Source organism: Canis lupus, chromosome 3 (assembly GCF_011100685.1).
Source record: "Canis lupus familiaris isolate Mischka breed German Shepherd chromosome 3, alternate assembly UU_Cfam_GSD_1.0, whole genome shotgun sequence".
In the NCBI taxonomy this organism is placed as follows: domain Eukaryota; kingdom Metazoa; phylum Chordata; class Mammalia; order Carnivora; family Canidae; genus Canis; species Canis lupus.
Window position 1 is genome coordinate 63,376,056 of NC_049224.1, and position 21,646 is coordinate 63,397,701.

The 21,646-nt window shown below is 43.7% G+C and overlaps 1 protein-coding gene across 1 annotated transcript in view; it reads left to right on the plus strand.

Moving 5' to 3' along the window:
• FAM184B (family with sequence similarity 184 member B) overlaps window positions 1-21,646 on the plus strand; it is a 131,561-nt gene that overhangs the window by 92,121 nt on the left and 17,794 nt on the right. The window contains exons 8-10 of the mRNA XM_038533310.1: window positions 10,527-10,630; window positions 16,782-16,911; window positions 17,698-17,910. Of these exons, the coding sequence (XP_038389238.1) occupies window positions 10,527-10,630; window positions 16,782-16,911; window positions 17,698-17,910 (447 nt within the window). The remainder of the gene's footprint in view (window positions 1-10,526; window positions 10,631-16,781; window positions 16,912-17,697; window positions 17,911-21,646) is intronic.

Below are 21,646 nucleotides of genomic sequence, written 5' to 3' on the forward strand. Positions count from 1 at the left end.
TCTCCTCCTGCCCTTCTTGGTCTAGAACATCATCTCTCATGAACCTGGTTTCTAAAGAGCTGTACACACCCCTCATACATAGAACTGCACTTGGAACCTCAGTGAACATCAGTTCCATTTGATTCAACTCTGCATGTGTGTCATTTATTCATTCCATAGTGATTTGTGGAATAACTAGGAGGTGCCAGCCTTTGAGCTAGGTTCTGGAAGAGAGAAGCATTCATAAACCAACAGCTTTAAAACTGGGTGGACATTTAGTAATAGAATTAAACATCTGGTGCTGTGCTTTCTCCTAGGCAACTATTACGTGCTTTGCAGGTATGGTTTGTTCTTTTAAATTGTTTTCTTTTCAAATCATTAATCCATGAGTGTATATAAAGGCACACAGTGGAAAGCAGTCCTCCTCTCTCTAGTTTCCTGTCTGTTTTGTTTTATCTCCTCTTGTGTATCTGCTCAGAGCTATATACCATGCATAGGCAAGCATAATTATGAATATATTATTTTTTCTACAAATGGTAGCATACCCTCCTGTGCTCTACTTTTTCTACCTTAAATTTTCATAGCTTGGAGATCAGTACAATTCCATATCAACCTCATTTTTTTTTAAAAGAAAAACTGCCTAGTATCCCCTTGTCCAGAAAAACTGTAATGTATTTAACTTTTCCCTTGTGATAGATATTTAAGTAGGTTTTCTCCATTACGGATAGTACTTCGGCGGCTAGCTCTGTAGAGGGATATAGTGTAGTATAGCAGTTAGGCAAGCTCACCCTAAACCAGATGCCTGGGCTTTAAAGGCTCTTTACTAGATCTTCTTCATCTGTAAAATTGGGGCAATGATACCATCTACTTCAGAGGGCTTTTGTGAGGATTAAATGAATTCATATGAATTCATATATGTACAGTGTCAGAAAGTACCCAGCATGTGTAAATGCTTGGTGGATGCTAACTCATGATTGTAGAATTTTCTGGGTCCAGGGGCACGTGCGTTTTTAACTTTGATAGTTAGATGACATTGCCTTCCATCAATGACGTCCCAGTGCACACACCCAATGGCAGCACATGTGAGTGCCTGTTTCCCCACAACGTGGCCAACACAGTGCAATATAAAACTTTCTCAACATGACCAATCAGAGAAAATTTGGAATTTAGTTCAAATATTTTTGGCAAGCCAACTATATGCCAGCCAAGTGAGTTGAAGCTTGGCTTAGGCCCTAGAGATATGAAGTCCTAGAGAATTTTTCGGGCTGGTGTAGAAGATGTGTGAGTAATCCCCTGTAGTGCAGTCATAGCTGGCACTACACAGGGAGTGACAAGGGGCTATAAAATTTAAGTTTGTTCATGACTCAGGAGTATTGATTTAGGCCCTTGGCTCTTCTGCCAAAGAACTGTGGTGAGTCAAGAGAGATATAAATAATAACATCAGTTGAGAGCCGAGCTGTTTTCACTCCACTCCCAGATTGTACAGTTGCCAAATATGGGTGTGGCTCTGTCCCCTGGCAGGGTTAGCTGGGGACTTTGCTGAACCTTTTGTCCTGATCTCTCATTTCAAATCTCTTTGATTCTCTTAGATACATAGTTTTATTCATTGGTTTTCAGGAAGCCATGTCAGTCTTAGTAATTCTGAAGGAAAACTTTTTTCTGGTAGGCTCCTCTGGTGCCTGGGTCACAGTGAACTAGGGCAGAAAAGGAGGAAAGTTTGCACAGATTCTCATGCTTGTATCCCTCCAGAAGAAAAAGGAGAGTCATTTGCAGTCGTTATGTTTCAAGTCTTTTAGCCTCAACAAATATTTACATGTGGTGTCTATGCAGGGCATGGGGGCTGGATGCTGGGGTAAATAAACCCCAGGCTGGGTCCTTGGAGAATTCCATTTCTAGTGGGGGGGAAAGTATTTACTTAAATAATAAGCTGGTACAATAAATACTGTAATAATGGCAGAGAGATTCTTTGCAGCCAATATGGGAGAGGCAGGCTTCTGCTCAGGGTAGTCCAGGAAGGTCCACAGAGGAGTGACATCTGCCACCATCTGCCTGGACACTGAAAGTTGAGGACTTCACCAGGAAGGGACTGGGCAGGGGGAAGGAGCACAGGGAAAGGCCCCAAGGTGGAATCCCCAAGGCCTGTAGGAAGAGAAACGGGGTGGGGGGGTACTCTGAAGCTCTCCCAGGCCTGAGAAGTGTCCTCGGCTCCCAGGAGGTCCTGTGCAGTGTGCTGGGCAGCTGTTACCATGTAGCAGACCTGGTGGATCATATGAAGCCAAGAGTGTCAGCTGTCCTGGGAGTGGGCAAATAATCCCTAAGCCCTCAAACAACTGCAGTGTACCCTCTGTGTGGTGTGAGTAGAGGGGTCCGATCCTATCTGACATGGAACAAGGTAGGCTGCCCTAAAGATTTACTCTGTGGAGAGATTCTCGGCTGAGAATCAGGCTGAGATTTGCTGAAGTTGGGAAGACAGGATAGGGTGGACAACAGCTCCGGCCTGAGGGTTAAGACACGGGTTCTACCCCGGCTTTCCCCCAGACTCGTTTGGGGACCTCAGCCATGTCTAAATACTGAGATCAGTTTCCTTATTACTCTGAGTAGCAAACACAGACAAGGCCCTGACAGTGTGCCAAGAACATAGTACTTTACACAGCCCCACAGCAACCCTGATAGACAAGTGTCATTATTGTTCTCATTTTACAGATAGGGAAATTGAGACCCATTCTCCAAACCTTGACACTATACTGCTTCTCTTTAGTAAAGTGGCGGCGATAATCCCTACTTGGCTCCACACCCAGAGATGTGTGGTAATGAACAGAAGAATGCATATGAAGGCACTTTTCAAAACTGTTTAAGATCCTGTAAATGTAAGGTGACTTTATAGTATCTATTACAGTCCCCTGTAATCATTTCAGCAAAACCTCATTGCATTAAGTGTTCTATTTTAAGATGTACATAATGCTAACTTTGAAAGATTGTCAACTGAACTTCAGAATGACTTTGAATATTCCCTTCCAGGAGATTTCCTGGGCGTGGGTGTTCCTTTAAAATAGAAATAATCCAGAAGAGGTTAACTGCCTGGAAGATGAAAGATGAAGACCTAATGTGAACACAGGTTTAAAATAAACAGCTCTTTGCTTGGGAGTAGTTGGGAGGAGACTTTTGTGATGGATGGTTGGAGGAGAAGCAGGACTGTTTATTTTTCTGTGCACACCTTATGCCCAGGCCATTTTGGTCCTGGACAGAGAGCACTGGGCGGAATTGGAGCAAAATGCCTCGTGGGGAAACCAGGAGTGTGACTTGGGGACCGATAACCCTGGATACACCAGGAGTGGCTCAGGGTCGTTCCTGGGAGGAAGACACTGAGATCCCAAGCAGATAACCAGGAAAACGGCAGATGGAGATTCTTTTCCATTTGAAGGTCAGAGAGGAGTACACCACTGACACGAGTATCAGTGGGCTTGAAAGCACTCATTCAGTCAACTGTTGATCTCCATGGTCTTGTCCATTTGTGAAATACCCTGATGGCACCCTAGGGCCTTTTGAATGACGGACTTTGACGTCAAATGCCAGGTACTTATGTAGGGGGAGAAAGGAGGGAAATATTTTTGACATTTTTATGGTCTATGCGTCCCCCCTGCTGAACCATAAGTTTGCTGAAATCAAGAACTATGTGTTCTTATCTTTACCTTTCCAGGATCTAATGGACCTGCATGTGGCAGATGTTTAGCACCATCTTGTACACAGAATGATACGTGACATGACAACTGAATGAATGGAGTTGAGGGTACCATTTTGAGCCCCAGTAGTTAAAGATTGGATTAGAAACCCCTTCAAACATTAGCCATGACTGGAGGATGATTTAGAAGAACACTCGGGTCCCTCTCCAATTACTTACAGAGAGAGAGGAGGACTCACCTTCTTCTTTTTTTTTTTTTTTATTTATGATAGTCACAGAGAGAGAGAGAGATTGAGAGAGAGAGAGAGAGAGGCAGAGACATAGGCAGAGGGAGAAGCAGGCTCCATGCACCGGGAGCCTGACGTGGGATTAGATCCCGGGTCTCCAGGATCGCGCCCTGGGCCAAAGGCAGGCGCCAAACCGCTGCGCCACCCAGGGATCCCTCACCTTCTTCTTTGGACAGGATGCCCCTGTCTCTGGGCCTGGGAGATGGAACAAAGCAATTGGACAGAAAGGATTACTGAGCTCATGTCCCTGTTGATTAGGAAAACAACCTTTATCTCTCAGGTTGATTTTTTTAAAAGATTTTATTTATTTATTCACGAGAAACACAGATAGAGAAGCAGAGACATAGGCAGAGGGAGAAGCAGGCTCCCCACAGGTAGCCTGATGTTGTACTCGATCCCGGGATCAGGATCACGCCCTGAGCCAAAGGCAGATGCTCAACCGCTGAGTCACCCAGAAGTCCCTCTCTGATTGATTTTAAGTGTCTGTTTCACAGATACTTCTCACTGGACATTTGTAGGATGTGCTTGATGCTGGCAGCTGGTGATCTTGCCAACGTGGCAGTGCTGAGTACCATTGTGGGTACATGGAATCACATGGCAGGGAATGGGACGATCCAGGGGTCCAGGGATCAAGTGACCCGAGGCAAGGAGCTGGACTACTTCTCTGATCTCACATCCTTACCTGTAACACAAGGATGGCAATATCTTTCCTGCCCACCTTACAGAGTTCTAGGCTCCATCAGTTAACATAGGGGAATAGAAAAATGTGAGGCAGCTGGGAGCCGGTGTAGTCATCCCGGTACATCATCAGCTTCTTATAGCATTTTCCACCCTCTCCTGTTTCTGGACTCCTGCCCAGGATGCCTTTAAATACATCAGCTGTTGATAAGGTGGCCCAGAAATTACATCCTGTACATTTCCTTTCACAGTCTCAGAGTACATTTGAAATTCCTTTTCATCTCTATAATAACTTTCTTGAGATATTTGTCCATTATTCATATTGCTTCAAGTTTCTTCTTCTTTTTTTCTTGATCAGGCTTCATGTGTCTTTTCAAAAAGCCAGCTTTCAGATGTGTTGCTCGGATCTCTTCTTTTCTATGTCATTAATTTTGTCTTTTGTATCTCTTTCCTTCTACTTACTTAGGGTTTCTTTGGTTATTCTTTTTCTAACTTCTTGAATGTTTTCTAATAAATACAGTGAAAGCTGTAAATTTCCCTCTAAGTGTGTGTCTTTAGCTATATCTCAGAGTTTACTTTTTAAAATCTACTTACTTGTTGCTTTCTGATTTTATTGCATTGTCATCAGATTACCTGGTCTGTAGAGCGTCAACACTTGGAACTGTGGTGAGATTTGTTTGTAGACTTTTGTGGGGTCATTTTTTAAAAAGAATTTTATCTTTATGTGATAGAGAGCACGAGTGGTGGAGAGCAGAGGGAAAGGGTGAGGGACAAGCAGACTCCCCACTGGGCAGGGAGTGATACCAGGCCCCTGAGATCATGACCTGAGCTGAAGTCAGAGCTTAACTGACTAAGCCACCCAGGCACCCCATGAGGTCCTTTTAAATGTTCCCTATGTGATAGAAAAGAAACCTATATTCTCAGTTTGGTCATTTAAGTATATGATTGACCCTTGGATAATGCTAGTATTAGGGGTACCAACTCCCTTGCATAATTAGAAATCCACATGTAACTTTTGACTTCCCAAAGACTTAACTACTAATGACCTATTGTTGACCAAGAAGCTTTACCGATAACATAAACAGTCAATGCATATTTTATTTTTTAAAGATTTTATTTATTTATTCATGATAGACACAGAGTGAGAGGGGCAGAGACACAGGTAGAGGGGGAAGCAGACTCCCTGCAAGGAGCCTGATGTGTGACTCGATCCCGGACCCCAGGATCATGCCCTAAGTCAAAGGCATACGCTCAACCACTGAGCCACCCAGGCATCCCAGTCAATGCATATTTTAAAGTAAGCTAGAGAAAAGAAAATGTTATTAAGAAAATCATAAGGAAGGGAAAATACATTTATAATACTGTGCTGTATTTACTGAGAAAAAAATCCATAGTTAAGTGGACCCTCACAGTTCAAATCTATGTTGTTCAGGGGTTGGCTATATTTGAATTTTAGCTTTGTGATATATTCATTGTATGATCTTGGGGAGCTTGTATATCCTCTCCTGCCTCAGTTTCATCACCTTTAAAATGGGATGATGCTGCTCAGCTCATAGAGCTGAGGGCCTGGCAACACTTAGCACCATATAAATGTTAGCACTGATTAGCATTTTTTTTTACCTCTTAGGTTTAGCTTACTAATCTTGTTGTTCAAATCTTCTATACCCTAGCTCATGTAGTTTACTTCATATATCAGTTCTGATAGGTAGTTATTAAATTCTCGCATACAGTTACAAATTTACCCATTTCTCCTTAATAGTTCTGAACATTTTGCATGTTTTCAGGCTTCATTATTAGATGCCTACAGGTTCATTATTAGAGTTTTCAGGAATGGTTCTTTTTTCCAGGATAGATAACATGTTGAACTTAGCCAGTTCATGTTTGTCATGATTACTGATACCATTAGGATTGTTTTTGTCAACGTATTTTTTGCTTTCTGTTTACCAATATTTCTTCCATTTCCCTCTTGAAACTTGGACTAATTTTAATAATTATGTATTTATATTGTCATATTATGCTATTTTGATTGTTGCTGCTGTTCCACATTGTGCAATTTTCTCTGGATTATACTGAACATGTATTCATAGCAGGTGTCTCACCTGTCTCACCTGTTTTGCTTAGATTGTGATATTTGCTTCTGGGCTTTATAGGAATTGGAGTTATCCAGGATATTTTTAATGCCACAAATACCTGAAAGTAGTAGGCAAAGTTGGGCCTTTTAGCTTACGGTCCACATGGAGACTGTAAAAGCTGGTCAATGACATCATTTTTGAAAGTGCACAGCAATGAACCAGACTCACTGGGCCCTGTCAACCAGCTGGATTTTAGTACCCAGTTACACACAGTAAAGAAAAAGGATTCAGGCAAAGGAAAATGACTGTGCAGCATGTTCTCAGTTACTGGCTGTAGGATTTATAACATTTTAAAAATTATATCTGGGATTACTTTTACCTTCCAGAAAGGGAGAAAGAGAATACTCCTATAACTGATACAAAGCAGAAAAACTTTCATCTGTTTTATTTATTGGTAAGTCTCTGTAACAGTGCCTGGCATTTGGCATATGACCAAAAATATTTGTGAGCGAATTACAGTAGCAAAAAAAAATTGTTATGAGACCTTCAAGAGCAGAGAGTAATAATCGCAACAAAAGAGATTGTGAAGGCTTCAGGGAGAAAGTAGCAGGTGAGTAGGGCTTTGAAGCATAAGTAGGACCTGGAAATGAAAGAGTGCCTGAGATAGGGTTTGATCAGAGAAACAGACTACTAGAAATAATAAAGAATATGGGATTCATTTTTGGGGACAACATGGCATAATTGTGGGAGCCAGGTAAACACTCTATATGCAACTCTTGCATCTGTATCCAATGTGAGGCCTAAAGTAAGCCTACAGCTGGGTGGGCAGTCCGAAGGAAAGAAGGACAGATGTAGAATGGGGAAGACCAATGAGGCTGAACTTGAATGGTATTGGTTTCTGAAGCTGATGAGCCTCCAGCTCTGCCGATTTCAGTGACATGTAGGAGAATCCAGTATCCTTCATTGTAGAGCTAAACATGCCCTGGGGTCAGGAAATGGAGAAGCCTATGGAGGTTGAGGAGCTGAGAGCCCCACGCAGCCCAGGCCAACCAGGTGAGCCAGCAGATCAGTGACAATGTGCATGAACTGCCACAGCACCTGGTGCCCTGCATCAAGCATCCAAGCATGAAAAGAAAAAGGCAGCTCTTCACACCCATCTTCCAGATCTTATGCAAACTCACATGGCTCAGAATTATGCAGGGAAAGACAGCCAGGAAAATGTAGTTCTAGCTCAGTTAAGTTGACCCAGAACATATCACTCCAGAAGGGAAGATGAAGGCTTTGATAGGGTAGGAGGCAGAGGAACCCTTACTTCCCAAAGGGCCATCACTTCTGGGGACTCTACAATAGGCCCTCACTGGCAGAGATGGCCAATGGCTTTCTGAGTGCCACCTTCCACCTTTCTCTGGAAGTAAGGGGTTAAGCATCACATGGTATCTGCTACGTTTAGAGACAACACAAATGATTCAAGCAGAACTTGGAATTTGAGAATCATAAAGGCAGAAAGGGCTCCTGAGCAGAGCTGGGAAGCACTCAGTATCTGGGCCATGGTATATAATGGAGAATGGAGTGAATGTGGGACAAGATGCTCTCCTGCTATCCTAGAGATTCATTTTGGTTTATTCATATAGGGTTTACTGAGTGCTCTCCATATGCCACACACTGTTTCTGGGAACCAGAGCAACAGTGATGAACAGAGCAGAATCCCTGCCCCCATGCAGCTTACCTTCCAGTGAGGGAAACAGTAAAAAGATAGACAAGTAATTAGTATCAGGCCATGATCTGTATTTTGAGGAAGACATAGAGCAAAGCAGGAGAAAGAAAGTGAGAAGGGGTGGTAGTTTAGAGAAGGTGATCAGAGAACAATAATCTTGGGGAATATTAATTTGAGTATTCACTGGGTAGCTAATACTATTTTAAAGCCTTTATATTTATTGGGGTATTTAATCCCGTGACAACCTAATTGTCCCAAAGTTACATTGTTAATAATAAGAAAAACTGGGACTTAAACATAGGTGCCTGATAGGCAGAGCCCAGAATTTAAGTGAGAAAAGGTCTCTGGGGGGATCCCCAGGTGGCTCGGTGGTTTGGCGCCTGCCTTCGGCCCAGGGTGTGAGTTTGGAGTCCCAGGATCAAGTCCCGCATCGGGCTCCCTGCATGAAGCCTGCTTCTCCCTGTGCCTGCTTCTCCCACTGCCTGTGTCTCTGCCTCTCTCTCTGTGTCTCTCATGAATAAATAAATAAAATTAAAAAAAAAAAAAGGTCTCTGGGTTGTGGTGAATGAAGTGAGGGAGCAAGGCATGCAAATATTACAGGACAGAGCTTTGCAGGCAGTGGAACCGCCAGTGCAAAGGCCCTCAGGCAAGTGCATGCTTGTTGTTTGGGGAGGGTGAGATCCAAGAGTTCAGCTCTGGACATGTTGCAGTTTGAGAAGCTTATTAAGCATCCAAGTGATATCTGGAGGACAGTTGGATATTCAAGTCCAGACTTTAGGGTAAAGCTTAGAAATAGATTAAATTTGTTTATTGTCAGTATTCATGGAACTAGATGAGACACTGGGGAGTGAGAGAAAGAAGTCGAAGGACTAAGGTGTGGGATAGAGGAGCAGGTGGCTTGAGCAGCAGATACTAAGAAAAAGCAGCTAGCAAAGGAGGAAGAAGCCCGGAGAGAGGACTGCATGCAGGAGGGAGTGACCAGATATTTCTAGTCCTACAGCTCAGTTAGCTGAAGCCCGAGGAGTGACCACTGGCAGCAAGGAGGTCATCATTGATTGGCCTTGACATTGGTGACCTTTAATAGACATTGGTACCTGGAAGGGCAACCAAAGCAATTTCATGCCAGGTTGAGAGGGAATAGGAAACCCTTAGCCTCAGCTCTGCCCCTTCTGAAGGTTGCGGGCCCAGGGAGTCCCAAAGTCTCTGGAGCACAAGTTGAAAACCACAGATGTAACCAACACCTTGTTTTACAGTTGATGAGGTTCTGGGCCAGAAATGGGAAGAGACTAGCTCAAGGTCATGCAACTAGTTAGTGGAAACCCCAGGCTGCAATTTATCATTATTTAATGAGATTTACCAACGGGGACATGTATTCCTAGCTTGTCTTATTGTTTTTTTTTTTGTTTTTTTTTTTTTTTTTGTTTTTTTTTAGCTTGTCTTATTGTAATGTGTTCATAGACAGTGGTTATTGTAACAAATAGACAAATCAAAAGAAGAACATCTTTTTCACCTTTTAGCCCTGTGGAAAGGGGAGAATGGTAACATGAACGAATTCAATTCATAGAAGATTCCCAGACCTCAGTGTCCACTCATGGTTTACTACATTTTCCTCACACCACACCCTGTTTTTCAACATGTAGAGTCATTCAACAAGTTCCATGTTCTCTGATCCTATGTAATGAGATGTCACAAGCTGCCACCTTAAAATGGGTATCATAATAATAGCGGTTGTTCATACTGACTAGCAAGCTGTTGCTGGCCATGTTCTCTGATCCCCACGGCAGCCCCAGGGTTAGACCACCTGATTGCATGTTCCATTTCCACCACTCACTGATGGTGGGACCCTAGACAGGGTACTTACTCTCTCTGTGCTTGAGTTACATCAGCTGTGAAGTGTTTGGCCAACTGAAGGCCTGGATACAGCAGTTGTTGCTGCTCCTAAACCAGGCACTGTACTAGGTACTGAATCATCCCAGGCCTTATCATGCCAAGCCTGCAGACTGTACATCAGTTGTGGATCGCTGGGGGCTCTTTTTCCTCTGCTCTCTGGTTTGATGAGCCACAAATTGAATCAGGGAGGTGTACTTAGTCTCATCTTGTGACTGTTTTTGCCTTAGGATCCATGCCTGAAGCTGAATAAGCCTCAGACCCTGCCCAGAGGAGAAGAGTACCAGGATAAGTTAGCAGCTGAAGAAGGAACCAGCAGTGATGAAGAAGAAAGGTACAGGAGGACATGCAGGCTTGCAAGTGCTCCAGTGAATGAGGACTCAGATTTGGAAGGATTCATTCATTCGTTCATTCAGTCAGTCAGTCAGTCCTCAAGTGTTTACCACTGCCCCTTGAATCACATTTAGGAAGGGAACAGATGTGTTTTGTATGTTCTCAGTACAGCTATGGGCTTAACACAATTTATCTTATTTCATTGTTACACCCACCTGGAGAGGCCATTTTATAGATTAAAAACCTGAAACTCAAAAGAGGTTAGTAAACCTGCCCAAAACGCAGACCTGGCCTGTCCCCAAATCTCTGCTCCTTATTCTTCCAAGTTTTCTAGAACTAAGGTAGAATGGTGGGGGCATTGTCACTGATGAGAAATTCCCCATATCTGTCCCCCATACTAGTCAGCTTTTGCTGCTATAACAAAAATCCCCAAGTTTCAGTGATTTTTAACTCCTAGGTCAGCTACCTATATTCTTGGCTCCTGCCTGAGGGTCGGTGTTATTGCCTGCCCCAAACTATGGGTAAAGTTCAAGGCTCATCCACATGCTTTCTCATTCTGGGACTAAGACTGAAATATTAGCCCTTATCTAGGGCATGTTGTTGTCATGGTAAAGGGAAGAATCTCAAAAGAGCTGATGAAAATATGCAGTACCTCTTAAAGCCTATACTCAGAACTGCATCCTCTCATTTCTAGTCTTATTCCACTGGCCAAAGCAAGTCACATGATCAAAATTATCACTGGACAGAGAAGAGTATGGTGTCCACATGTCTTATAGTCACCTCTAGCTGCTTTAACAAAATACCGCAGATGGTGTGGCCTGAACAACAGAAATCTGTTTCCCCTAGTTCTGGAGGCTGGAAAGTCCAAGGTCAAGGTGCTGATCTGCTCAGATCCTGGTGAGAACTCTGCCCTGGCTTGCAGATGGCCATCTTCTTTCTGTGTCTTTACATGGCGAGGGGGTTTGGGGGAGGTCAGGAAGAGAGAAGGTGTTAGGGGAGAGGTCTCTTTTATGCCTCTTGCTATAAGGGCACTAATCTTATCACCAGGGCTCTGCCCTCATAACCTAATCACCTCCCAAAATCCCCATCTCCTAATACCTTGAACAATAGGTTTCAACATATGAATTAGGGGAGGGGGGCATAAATATTCAGATCATAGCCTTGGGGTAGCAGGGTGTATATCCCTAAACTAGACCAATGGCAGTGTCAAGGGGCCTACAGCTGAATGAACTCCTAGCTCCTGCCTCCTCCTCCATCCTTCAGATTTTGCCTCAGGGCCTATTAGTTACCAAAAGAACAGCAGTTAAGAAGGACAGACTCTGGAGTCAAGTCTCCAGGTTAAATCCTGGTACTACTGCTTACCACTGGTAGCCACAAACCTTGTCCTATTTATAACTCACAATTCCAGAAGGAAAGGGAGTCTTTTTCTTAAAAATATGACAAATTTCAAAGAGGTCTCTAAGGACCCAACTTGGGTCACATGTCAATCCCTGAGCCAATCACTCTGCCACAAAGATGGAGTGCTCTGACTAGCCAGTATTTGTGACACATCCTCCCCTGGGTCGCCCATCTGAGGATGAGGGCAGAGTGAGCTATACCTGAACTCTGTGGACTAAAAAGAATTTAAGCCCAACCAATGCAATAATTACAATGTACATGAATCAAACATACCATCTAAAAGAAAGAGATTATCAGAGATGCAAGACATTGCTCTATGCTGTCCACAAGAGAGACATTTAAATATAAAGACACTCTTGTGAACACAATTGTATCCTCCCCACACCCCAACCCCCAGGGGCTCAGAATGTGACTTATTTAGAGGTAGGGCCTTTAAATAGTTAATTAAGTTAAAATCCTTTTTAGAGTTTTATTATTAGGGCAGCCCTAATACAACATGACTGATGTCCTTATAAGAAGAGACCATGGGCATCTGGGTAGCTCAGTGGTTGAGCATCTGCCTTTGGATCAGGTGGTGATTCCAGGATCCTGGGATCGAGTCCCACACAGGGAACCTGCTTCTCCCTCTGCCAATGTCTCTGCCTCTCTCTGTGTGTCTCTCATGAATAAATAGATAAAGTCTTGAAGAAGAAGAAAGAAGAAGAAGAACAAGAAGAAGAACAAGAAGAAGAACAAGAAGAACAAGAACAAAAAGAAGAAGAAGAGGAGGAGGAGGAGGAGGAGGAGGAAGAAAGAAGAGCCCACACAGACAACAAAGATTGTTGTTGTAAGGACCCAGCATGAAGGTGGCCATCTGTGAGCCTTAGAAGAAGAAAAGCTTCAGAAGAAACCAAATCTGACACCTTGATCTTGGACTACTAGCCTCCAGAATTGTGAGGAAATACATTTCAGTTTTTTAAGCCACCCATTTTAAGCTATTTTGTTCAGGCAGCCCTCGTAAACTATTACAGGCACAGATAGGTCTGAAGATAAAGGGATGAACTCTACCATGCGAATGATAAGCAGAAGGAGGCTGATGTGGCTGTATTCATGTCAAAGTAGGCTTCAGAATAAGGAATATTACCAGGGATGAAACAGAATATGTTATAATGGTAAAGGGGTCAGTTCATCTGGAAGACAACAACCCTAAATGTGTTTGACCTCACAACAGAGCTTTAAAAATAATGAAGCAAAGAGTGAGAAAACTGAAGGGAGAAATTCACAGTCACAATTGGCAATTGTGACACCTTTTTTTTATATTTTATTTATTTAGTCATGATAGACACACAGAGAGAGACACACACACAGGCAGAGGGAGAAGCAGGCTCCATGCAGGGAACCTGATGTGGGACTCAATCCCGGGACTCCAGGGTTGTGCCCTGGGCCAAAGGCAGGTGCTAAACTGCTGAGCTACCCAGGGATCCCCCTGTGACACCTTTCTATGAGGATTTGGCCAACTAGCCTAATAGTGGCAAAGATACAGAAGATTTGAGTTACACAATCAGCTAACTTAATCAAGCTGACATTTGCAGACAATGTGCTGAATAATGCAGAACAGATCTTTTGAGGCACAATAGAACATTCATCAATGTAGACAATATGAAGGGCCACAAAATAAGTCTTGATGAATTTCAAGTATTGGAATATACTCTGAAATATACTATCTTTCAGAAGGAATTCTCTGATTACAAAAGAATTAAGTTAGATATCCAGAATAATATGCTATTGAGAAAATCCCCAGATATTTGGAAAGTATACAGAATACTCCTAAATAACCCATATGTCAAAATATAAAATCACAGTGGAAATGAGAAACTATTTCAAATTCAATGATAATAGGATATATCAGAATTTGGGGGAGATTGCTACTGAGGACAATACATAGCTTTAAATACTTCTCTTTTAAAAAGAAAACTCAGGATCCCTGGGTGGCTCAGCGGTTTAGTGCCTGCCTTCGGCCCAGGGCGTGGCCCTGGAGTCTCAGGATCAAGTCCCACATCAGGCTTCCTGCATGGAGCCTGTTTCTCCCTCTGCCTGTGTCTCTGCCTCTCTCTCTCTCTGTCTCTCATGAATAAAAAAATAAAATTAAATTTAAAAAAAAGAAGTGGAATAGTAAGTCATAGGCTGGGAGAGGCTATTTAGTTTGTATCTGGAATATATAAAGAATTCCTATAAACCAATAATAGAAAAGGCAAATATATTTTTAAATGAACAAAATGCTTGAACAGACACTTGCATAAAAGAATGAATGTCCCATAAGCACATGAATATGCACCTCACATCAGAGTCAACGGGGAAATGCAACTTAAAATTACAGTGAGATACAATTTTGCACCCACCAGAATGACTTAAGCTAAAAGGACTAAAGATACAAAATGTTGGCAATGATGTGGAACAACTGAAACTCTCATACGCTGCTGGTGGGAGATGATGTGGGGCAACCACCTCAGCAAACAATTTGATGGTTTTCTAAAAAGTTAAGCATATACTGGAGCACCTGGGTGGCACAGTCGGTTATGTGTCTGACTCTTAGTTTCAGCTCAGGTTGTGATTTCATGGACGTGAGATCGAGCCCTGCACTGGGCTCCACGCTCAGCACGGAGTCTGCTTGAGTTTCTCTCACCCTCTCCCTTTGCCCCTCTCCCACCCTGCTCTCACAAACTTGCTCTCTCTCTCTAAAAAAAAAAAAAAAAAAAAAAAAAAAAATCCTTAAAAAAAAAAAGAGTTAAGCATATACCTACCAGCAGTTTCCATCCTAGATATTTAAGCAAAAGAAATGGAAACATAGATCCACAAAAATACTTGTACAGGAATAGTCCTAGCAGCTTTATTCATACTAGCCCAGAAATGTTAACATGCAAAAATGTCAACATGTCTATCAGTAGGAAATTGGCAGAGGTAGGGAGGCCCAGCAACATTTTAAAAAATTATGGTATATTCAGGTAATGAAATACTACTCATCCATGAAAAGTATGACATGCTCACATACCCAGTGATGGGGATAAATCCTGAAGACATTGTTTGGAGCAAAAGAACCAGACATAGAGGAATACATAGCATATGATTCTGTATGATTGATGCTGAAGATCAAGCAAAAATAATCCGTGGTGATGGAAATCAAAACATTGGCTGCCTGTGGGTGGACATTGGCAAGAAAAAAGTGCAGGGGGAGTTCTGGGGTAATGAAAATGTTCTATATTTTAAATAAGGTGTTGGTTTCATAGTTGTATATATTTGTCAAAACTCATTGGATTGTAGACTTAAGACCTGTGCATTTCACTATATGTAAATTTATTCTCAATAAATCGTTTCGAATGTAATGGCTGAGCCCTGGGAGGAAGTACAGTCTCCTCCTGAGTTCATCAGGGTCAGCTCACCTGGTCCACGCATCATACCCGGCAGTGTGGCTTCTCACTCTGGCTGGAGGCTGCTTCTCTGTCCATCACTCCAGGTAGTCTCCTAATCCTTGGTTTGTTTCAGACCTGTTGCTTAGATCTAGGAGAGGTCTGTTTTTCCCTAAAGATGGGTATGTTTAACACATCCTTGAAAGCTTGAGAATTACCTAAAAGAACCGGAATGCAGAGAAAGAAACCTTCTCTCTTTCCTAAGTCTTTGGTTAGTTCTTTATATAATTCTTACTATGTGCTGGACACGGCTTTAAGCATTTATCAGATATTTATTAATCCTTACAACAATCCATATCAAAGTTACCATTATTAATCCCATGTTACAGTTGAGGAGATTAAGGCCAAGACAGTTTAAAGTCCTCACCCAAGGTCACATAACTAGTAAGCAGTAGGGCTGGGTTTGACCTTGGGGAATCTGGCTCTAGCTCAGGCTCTGAACCACTGCCATCCCTTTCAGGGATTCCCTCTGACTATCTTTTCCTTAACCCCCTAGCCTGTGCCCAAGTTGCTGGGCCTCCCCACCTATGCCAAGCCAGAGTCCCCTTCTCATGGCTTTTCTCCACAGATCAGGGCCCTCACCCCCTAACCTCTGGCCCTCTGGCCTGACATCCTTGGTGGAGGAAGGAAACATCACTTACATTCCAGCAGTCTCTGCGGAGATGCCCACTGTGTGGCATCCTCTTACATTGCTACATTGAATAAATACTTAAAACCCCCATCTCAGCCGGTTATATTTGAATTTCTTAGCTGGTTCAAAAGTTCAGCATTAAGTAAGGGAAGGACTCCTCCAAAGACATCCCTGAGCATCTGTCCTGGAATACAGATGCGGCTTTATACCAGCATCTTATTTTTCATATGTAAAGACCTGTTTGCAGTCCTCCTGTGTAGACCGGGAACAGCCAGTAAAAGGCATGAGCATGCTTTGAAAAGTGTCAAGAACTGTATTCAAGTAAAGTGTTATTTATTTCATTATCTTTTTTCATCTGCAGGAAGAGTTGTGAAATTAGACCAGAGAGGCCTCTTTTTCAGAGCTCCCAAGGGCCCCAATAAGTGACTCCAAGCTCAGTCATTCTAACAGCCAATCATCATTTATTAAGCACCCGCTAAAACCCCTGGGCTCCAGCTGAATCCTGATTGTATCCCAAGTGCAATAACACTTAGAACTGTATGTCAGGTTACTATTTTAAATCTAAGAAAGATATTTCTCACCCCACTCCCTGCCATGGGAGCTTCCTTCCCCCAGCCCGGGGTAATCATATCATTCCCAGCCCAGAATCTTTTATGATTTTGGCCTCTCTATCTTCAAAGGATTGAAGTGCCTCTCAAGGAGGGAGGTGACCTGCAACCTCCACTGAACTCTTTGCTGAAGGAGAAGGCACCCAAAATCCAGCGTCTGCAGGAGGAATGGCAAAGCCAGAAGGCCAGATTGCAAGCCCAGGTAGGACAGCCATGGTGCGGAGGTGCCCTCATGCTGAGTGAGACCATGCCTCCTCATCCTTACAGACAATGTTGGAAATACATACAGGGCCTGATGCATGTCCATGCTGGGGAGGGCATTCCAGGTCAGGGAAAAATGAGATTCTTCTATTTCTTCATTTGTTTATTCAGTCCCTCCTGTGGTTCATGAGCACCTACGATGCAACAGGAACCCTTCTAGATACTTGGGATACATTAATGAACAAATCGAACAAAAGTCCTGCATTATATTATAGTGCTTTATATTATACTGCAGTATACTGCATTATATTATATAGTGCTTATATTATATTATGGCAGAGGAAGTTGGAACAGACCATAAAATACTAGACATAAGAAATAAGTAAAACATATAGTATATTAGAGGATGATTGGATTGCAGGAAAAAGAAAACAGAACAAGGTAAAAAAGGATTGAGAGGCTGGTGATGAGGATTGAGTGTAATACTAAATGGGGTTGTCAGGCAAGGCTTTAGTGGCCTCTCTTCAGTATCTCTTGGCTGGTTTGCATCTCAACCCACCTGCCCCTCTCACCTGGCATTCATGCAGCTAGCTGAGAAGCCCCCAGGAGACTGGCCATCCCCAGGTTTTTCAAGGTTACAGCACTCTCCCTAGGAGTTTCCACAGGTAGAGGAGGATCAGCTGGGTTGAGGAGATGTTCAGAGCACTTATTAAAAAAAAAAAAAAAACAGGAAGGGGAGAGGGAGCAGAGAGAGCCTAGCCTGAGAGCAGGCTGCCCTGGCCGGCAGGTCTCCCAGATGCAGCAGGCTCTGGAGCAGTGCGCCAGCAGCTACAGGGAAGACCTGCAGGAACTCAAGCAACTCTCCGACCACGAAAGGGAGAAGCTGCAGCAAGAGCTCCAGGAGACCATTCAGCAGAACCAGGCCATGAAAGCCCAGCTCGAGGCCTCCCATCAGCGAGCCCTACGCATGCTTGAGAAGGCCAAAAATCAAGAACTCAAGGTAAGGGTGATCATTATGAAGTCCGCTATTTGCTGAGCACTTGCTATGGGAGCGCCTCTATGCCCTATATAGGGCGTCTTTTGTACATTATCTCCAATCCCCACGTTAATCTTACTAGCTCACTGTTACCACATTCCCTTTTTTCCAGATGAGGGTAAGGGCTCAGAGAGATTCAGTAACTTGCTCAGGGTCACACAGCTAGAAAGTGGCCACAGAAGGATTCACAGTTAGGTCTGTTGCGCTTCTGGTCCTGCTTCTCCCTATTTTCATGTGACCTTGATAACATTAGAACAACTTTCTTTACAACTTGGGCAATGTCGTGCATGATGCATGCTGGGGAGTCAGACTCGGCCAGGAGATGAAAACAGAGAGGGCAGCTTGGAAAGTTGGGATGAGGTGGTCAGGTGCAGGATGATGTGTAACCCAGCAGGAGCATGTTTCATCTACCTGCTACCTTCTACTTTCTCAGAAGGCCTTTGCTCCTGCTCTCTCGGGAGCTGGGGCTACTACTACGACTGTCACAGACAACACACTGTCTTCCTCAGTGATGGCAGTCTTCATGCTCTAACCAATGACTTCCTCCTATGATCAGATCTACCAAGGGAAGCTCCTTGGGGCCAGGAGCACGCTGTGTTCAGACACTGACTCTCCTCCTAGTTCAGGATAGCTGCTTAGTAAAGGGTCTCACTGAATTAGAGCCTTAAGTTTAATTTCCCCTTCTGTACACTGAGGACATTGATACCCACTTCTTTGAATTCTTTCCTATTGGAAACCATCCAGAAAACAATAATGAAAACACAAAGCAGAAGCTTACTCCTATTCCAGATAAAGCAAGGAGGACAGGAAAGAAATGGGGAAATAGCATGTGGCCTTGCAGAGCAGAGAAGCTCGAACCCAAGTGCCTGCAGAGAGGACAAGAATTAAGCTGATTCCCATGGCGAAGCTCAGAAAGGCTCAGGAACTAGGGGTAGCATTTATCATTGAGACAAGAGTGAGATGAGGAATATGACTCACCTAGAACCTCAGATTCCCAGCTCAGCCAGCACAGGGAAGTAATTATCTCTCCCTTATTTAAAGACAAGAGATGGGGGTGGGGGGAATCCCTGGATAAACTGAACCAGAGAGACTCCGAAACAGAGGCTGGGATGAGGCTTGTGTTTGAGAACAGGTTCAGGTGAAAATCTGTATACTGAGCCATTAGATGAACCACTGCCACCTCGATCCTGTCCCCAGCAGCACATTCTCCTGCTCGGCTCCAGAAGGCAAGCAGGTAGAACTTAGACCCTCCCTAAGTGTGAGACTAGAGAACCTTCTCTGGGGAAATTAAACCAACCAAGAGAAAAGAACCATGGATTCTCACATTTGTGGGCTTCCAGTGAAATTGCTGGATGGCCATCTGGTCACCCTCCAGAGGAGCCTGCCACTCAATGGACCCTCTTCAAGTAACCCTCAGTGCTCCATCTGAAATATGAAAGGACAGCAAAGGATTGCTAAACTTTTTTAGGGAAGCCTCTAACATGGAAGTTTTGGGATCCAAGATAGTTGTGGGAGAAAGAACAGACTCAGAAGAAATGGCTAATGGAGTCAGCAGAAAAGGAAAAAAAGCTTTGATGAGGATTGATCCACTCAGAATTAAAAAGTGATATGTGCATCCATGAAAGAAGAACAATGCGCTACTTGTAAAGGAGGGACGATCAGGTAAGGAAGGGCTCTTTAAATTAAAAAATATATATATAATTGCAGAAATCCTAAAGATCAGATAATGAATTGAAATGTAAAAAATGAAGAAACCTTCCAGAAAACAAAAATAGAAAGATCGTGAAATGGGTGGCAAGAGGAGAAGGAACAAGAGGTGTAGAGACACACCTGGAAGGCTCACACCTAACAACTGGGAATTCCAGAAGGAGATAATGGAGGGGAAGGTATTTTAAAAGAAATAATGAAATCCATAGAACTCTGTGAGAAAGACCCCCTACCAAGGCTCATCTTAAAATTTCAGGACACTAGGAAAACAGAAGAAATTCTAGCAGCCCCCAATGAGGAAAAGTGATCCAGGCACAAAGTACTTGAATCAGAATGTCCCCTTGACATCTCCTAGGCAGCAACATGGGATGCTAGAAGCCACGGTGCAATTCTGAGAAATTCCGTTAAAACTATCCATACGTGTCAGAATTGGATACAAGTATCGACTATCATATGAATTATTAGGAAATTTGCCTGCTCTTCTTAATTTACTGCCTCGCAGCTCCCAATCCGCTCTTCAGTGCCAGCCTGGCATAATGACCCAGATTCTTGAAGCATCTCTCCTTCGCAGAGAGCACGATGTTCAGTTTTGTCGGTAGAGGGCGCGGGAGGCACACCTTAGGAGGAAAGAGCCTTCTCCTCCCGGTTCTGGTGGCTGTGTCTGCTTGGTTTCTGGCCTCAGTTGTGCAGTTGAACAGTGATGTGGTGTGTGAGGACATCAGGTCCTACAGGCAGATCCTGGGTCTGCCACTTACGAGGTGTGGGCTCAGGCAGTCACTCAGCTGCTTTGTGCATCAGATTCCTCATTTATAAAATAAGAGCTAATAGGACCAAAAAAAAATAGGGATCCCTGGGTGGCGCAGCGGTTTGGCGCCTGCCTTTGGCCCAGGGCGCGATCCTGGAGACCCGGGATCGAATCCCACATCAGGCTCCCGGTGCATGGAGCCTGCTTCTCCCTCTGCCTGTGTTTCTGCCTCTCTCTCTGTGACTATCATAAATAAATAAAAATTTAAAAAAATAGTACATATAAAGTACTTGGAATCATATGTGGCTGAGTAAGAGCTTGTCTTTGTCCATTCAGGCTGCTGTAACAGAACGCCATGGACAGAGTGGCTTGTAAACAATAGAAATTTATTTCCCACAGTTCCAGAGGCTGAAAGTGTGAGACCAAAGCACCTGCCCTTTGATGTCTGTGGAGAGCTCACTTCCTAGTTCATAGACGCCCACCTCACTCTAACCTCATGTGGGAGAAGGGGCAGGGGAGCTTTTCAGGACCTCCTTTACAAGAGCACTGATTCACAAGGGCTTCACCATCATGACCTAATCACCCCCCTCCAAAAGCCCCTCTCCAAATACCATCACATTGAGGATCAGGTTTCAACATATGATTTTGGGGGAGGTGTGAGGGAGAGGGGGGACATATAAACATCCAGTCCATAGAAAAGCTCAATTTTTAGAAGATCTGATGTTACTGCTCATTCATTGATCCTGCAGCTATTTATAGAGCAGCTGCCATGGAGCTGAGCTCCAGAGACACCAAGATGATTAACACACTCTTGTCTTTATGGGGTGCACCTCTGTGGGGAAAGGCAACTGCTCAAACAGGCTGCTGTAGTTCAGGGGGTCGAAGCCAGGAGACTGTTGGGGAACATGGGGCAAGGAGGCTTTACCCAGGATGTGGTGTGGAGACTGTGATACTGTGATTTGGAAAAAGAAATATTATTTGGTCCTAGTCTCACTTCTGACACAGAGCTCCTAAAATTCTTGGAATTTCCTAAGTTTTGAGAGCAGCAAAATTATATTTTATTATGTTAATGAGGTGGCTCTTGGATCCCACCTGAGGAGGAGGGGGCTGGTTGCCAGGGGAACCGACCTTATGGTCTGGGAAGTGGAGAGGGGATGGAGATGGAATCAATCACCAATGGTCAGTGATTTAATTCATCATGTCTTTGTAATGAAGCCTCTTAGAAACCCAAAGGAGAGGGCTCAGAGA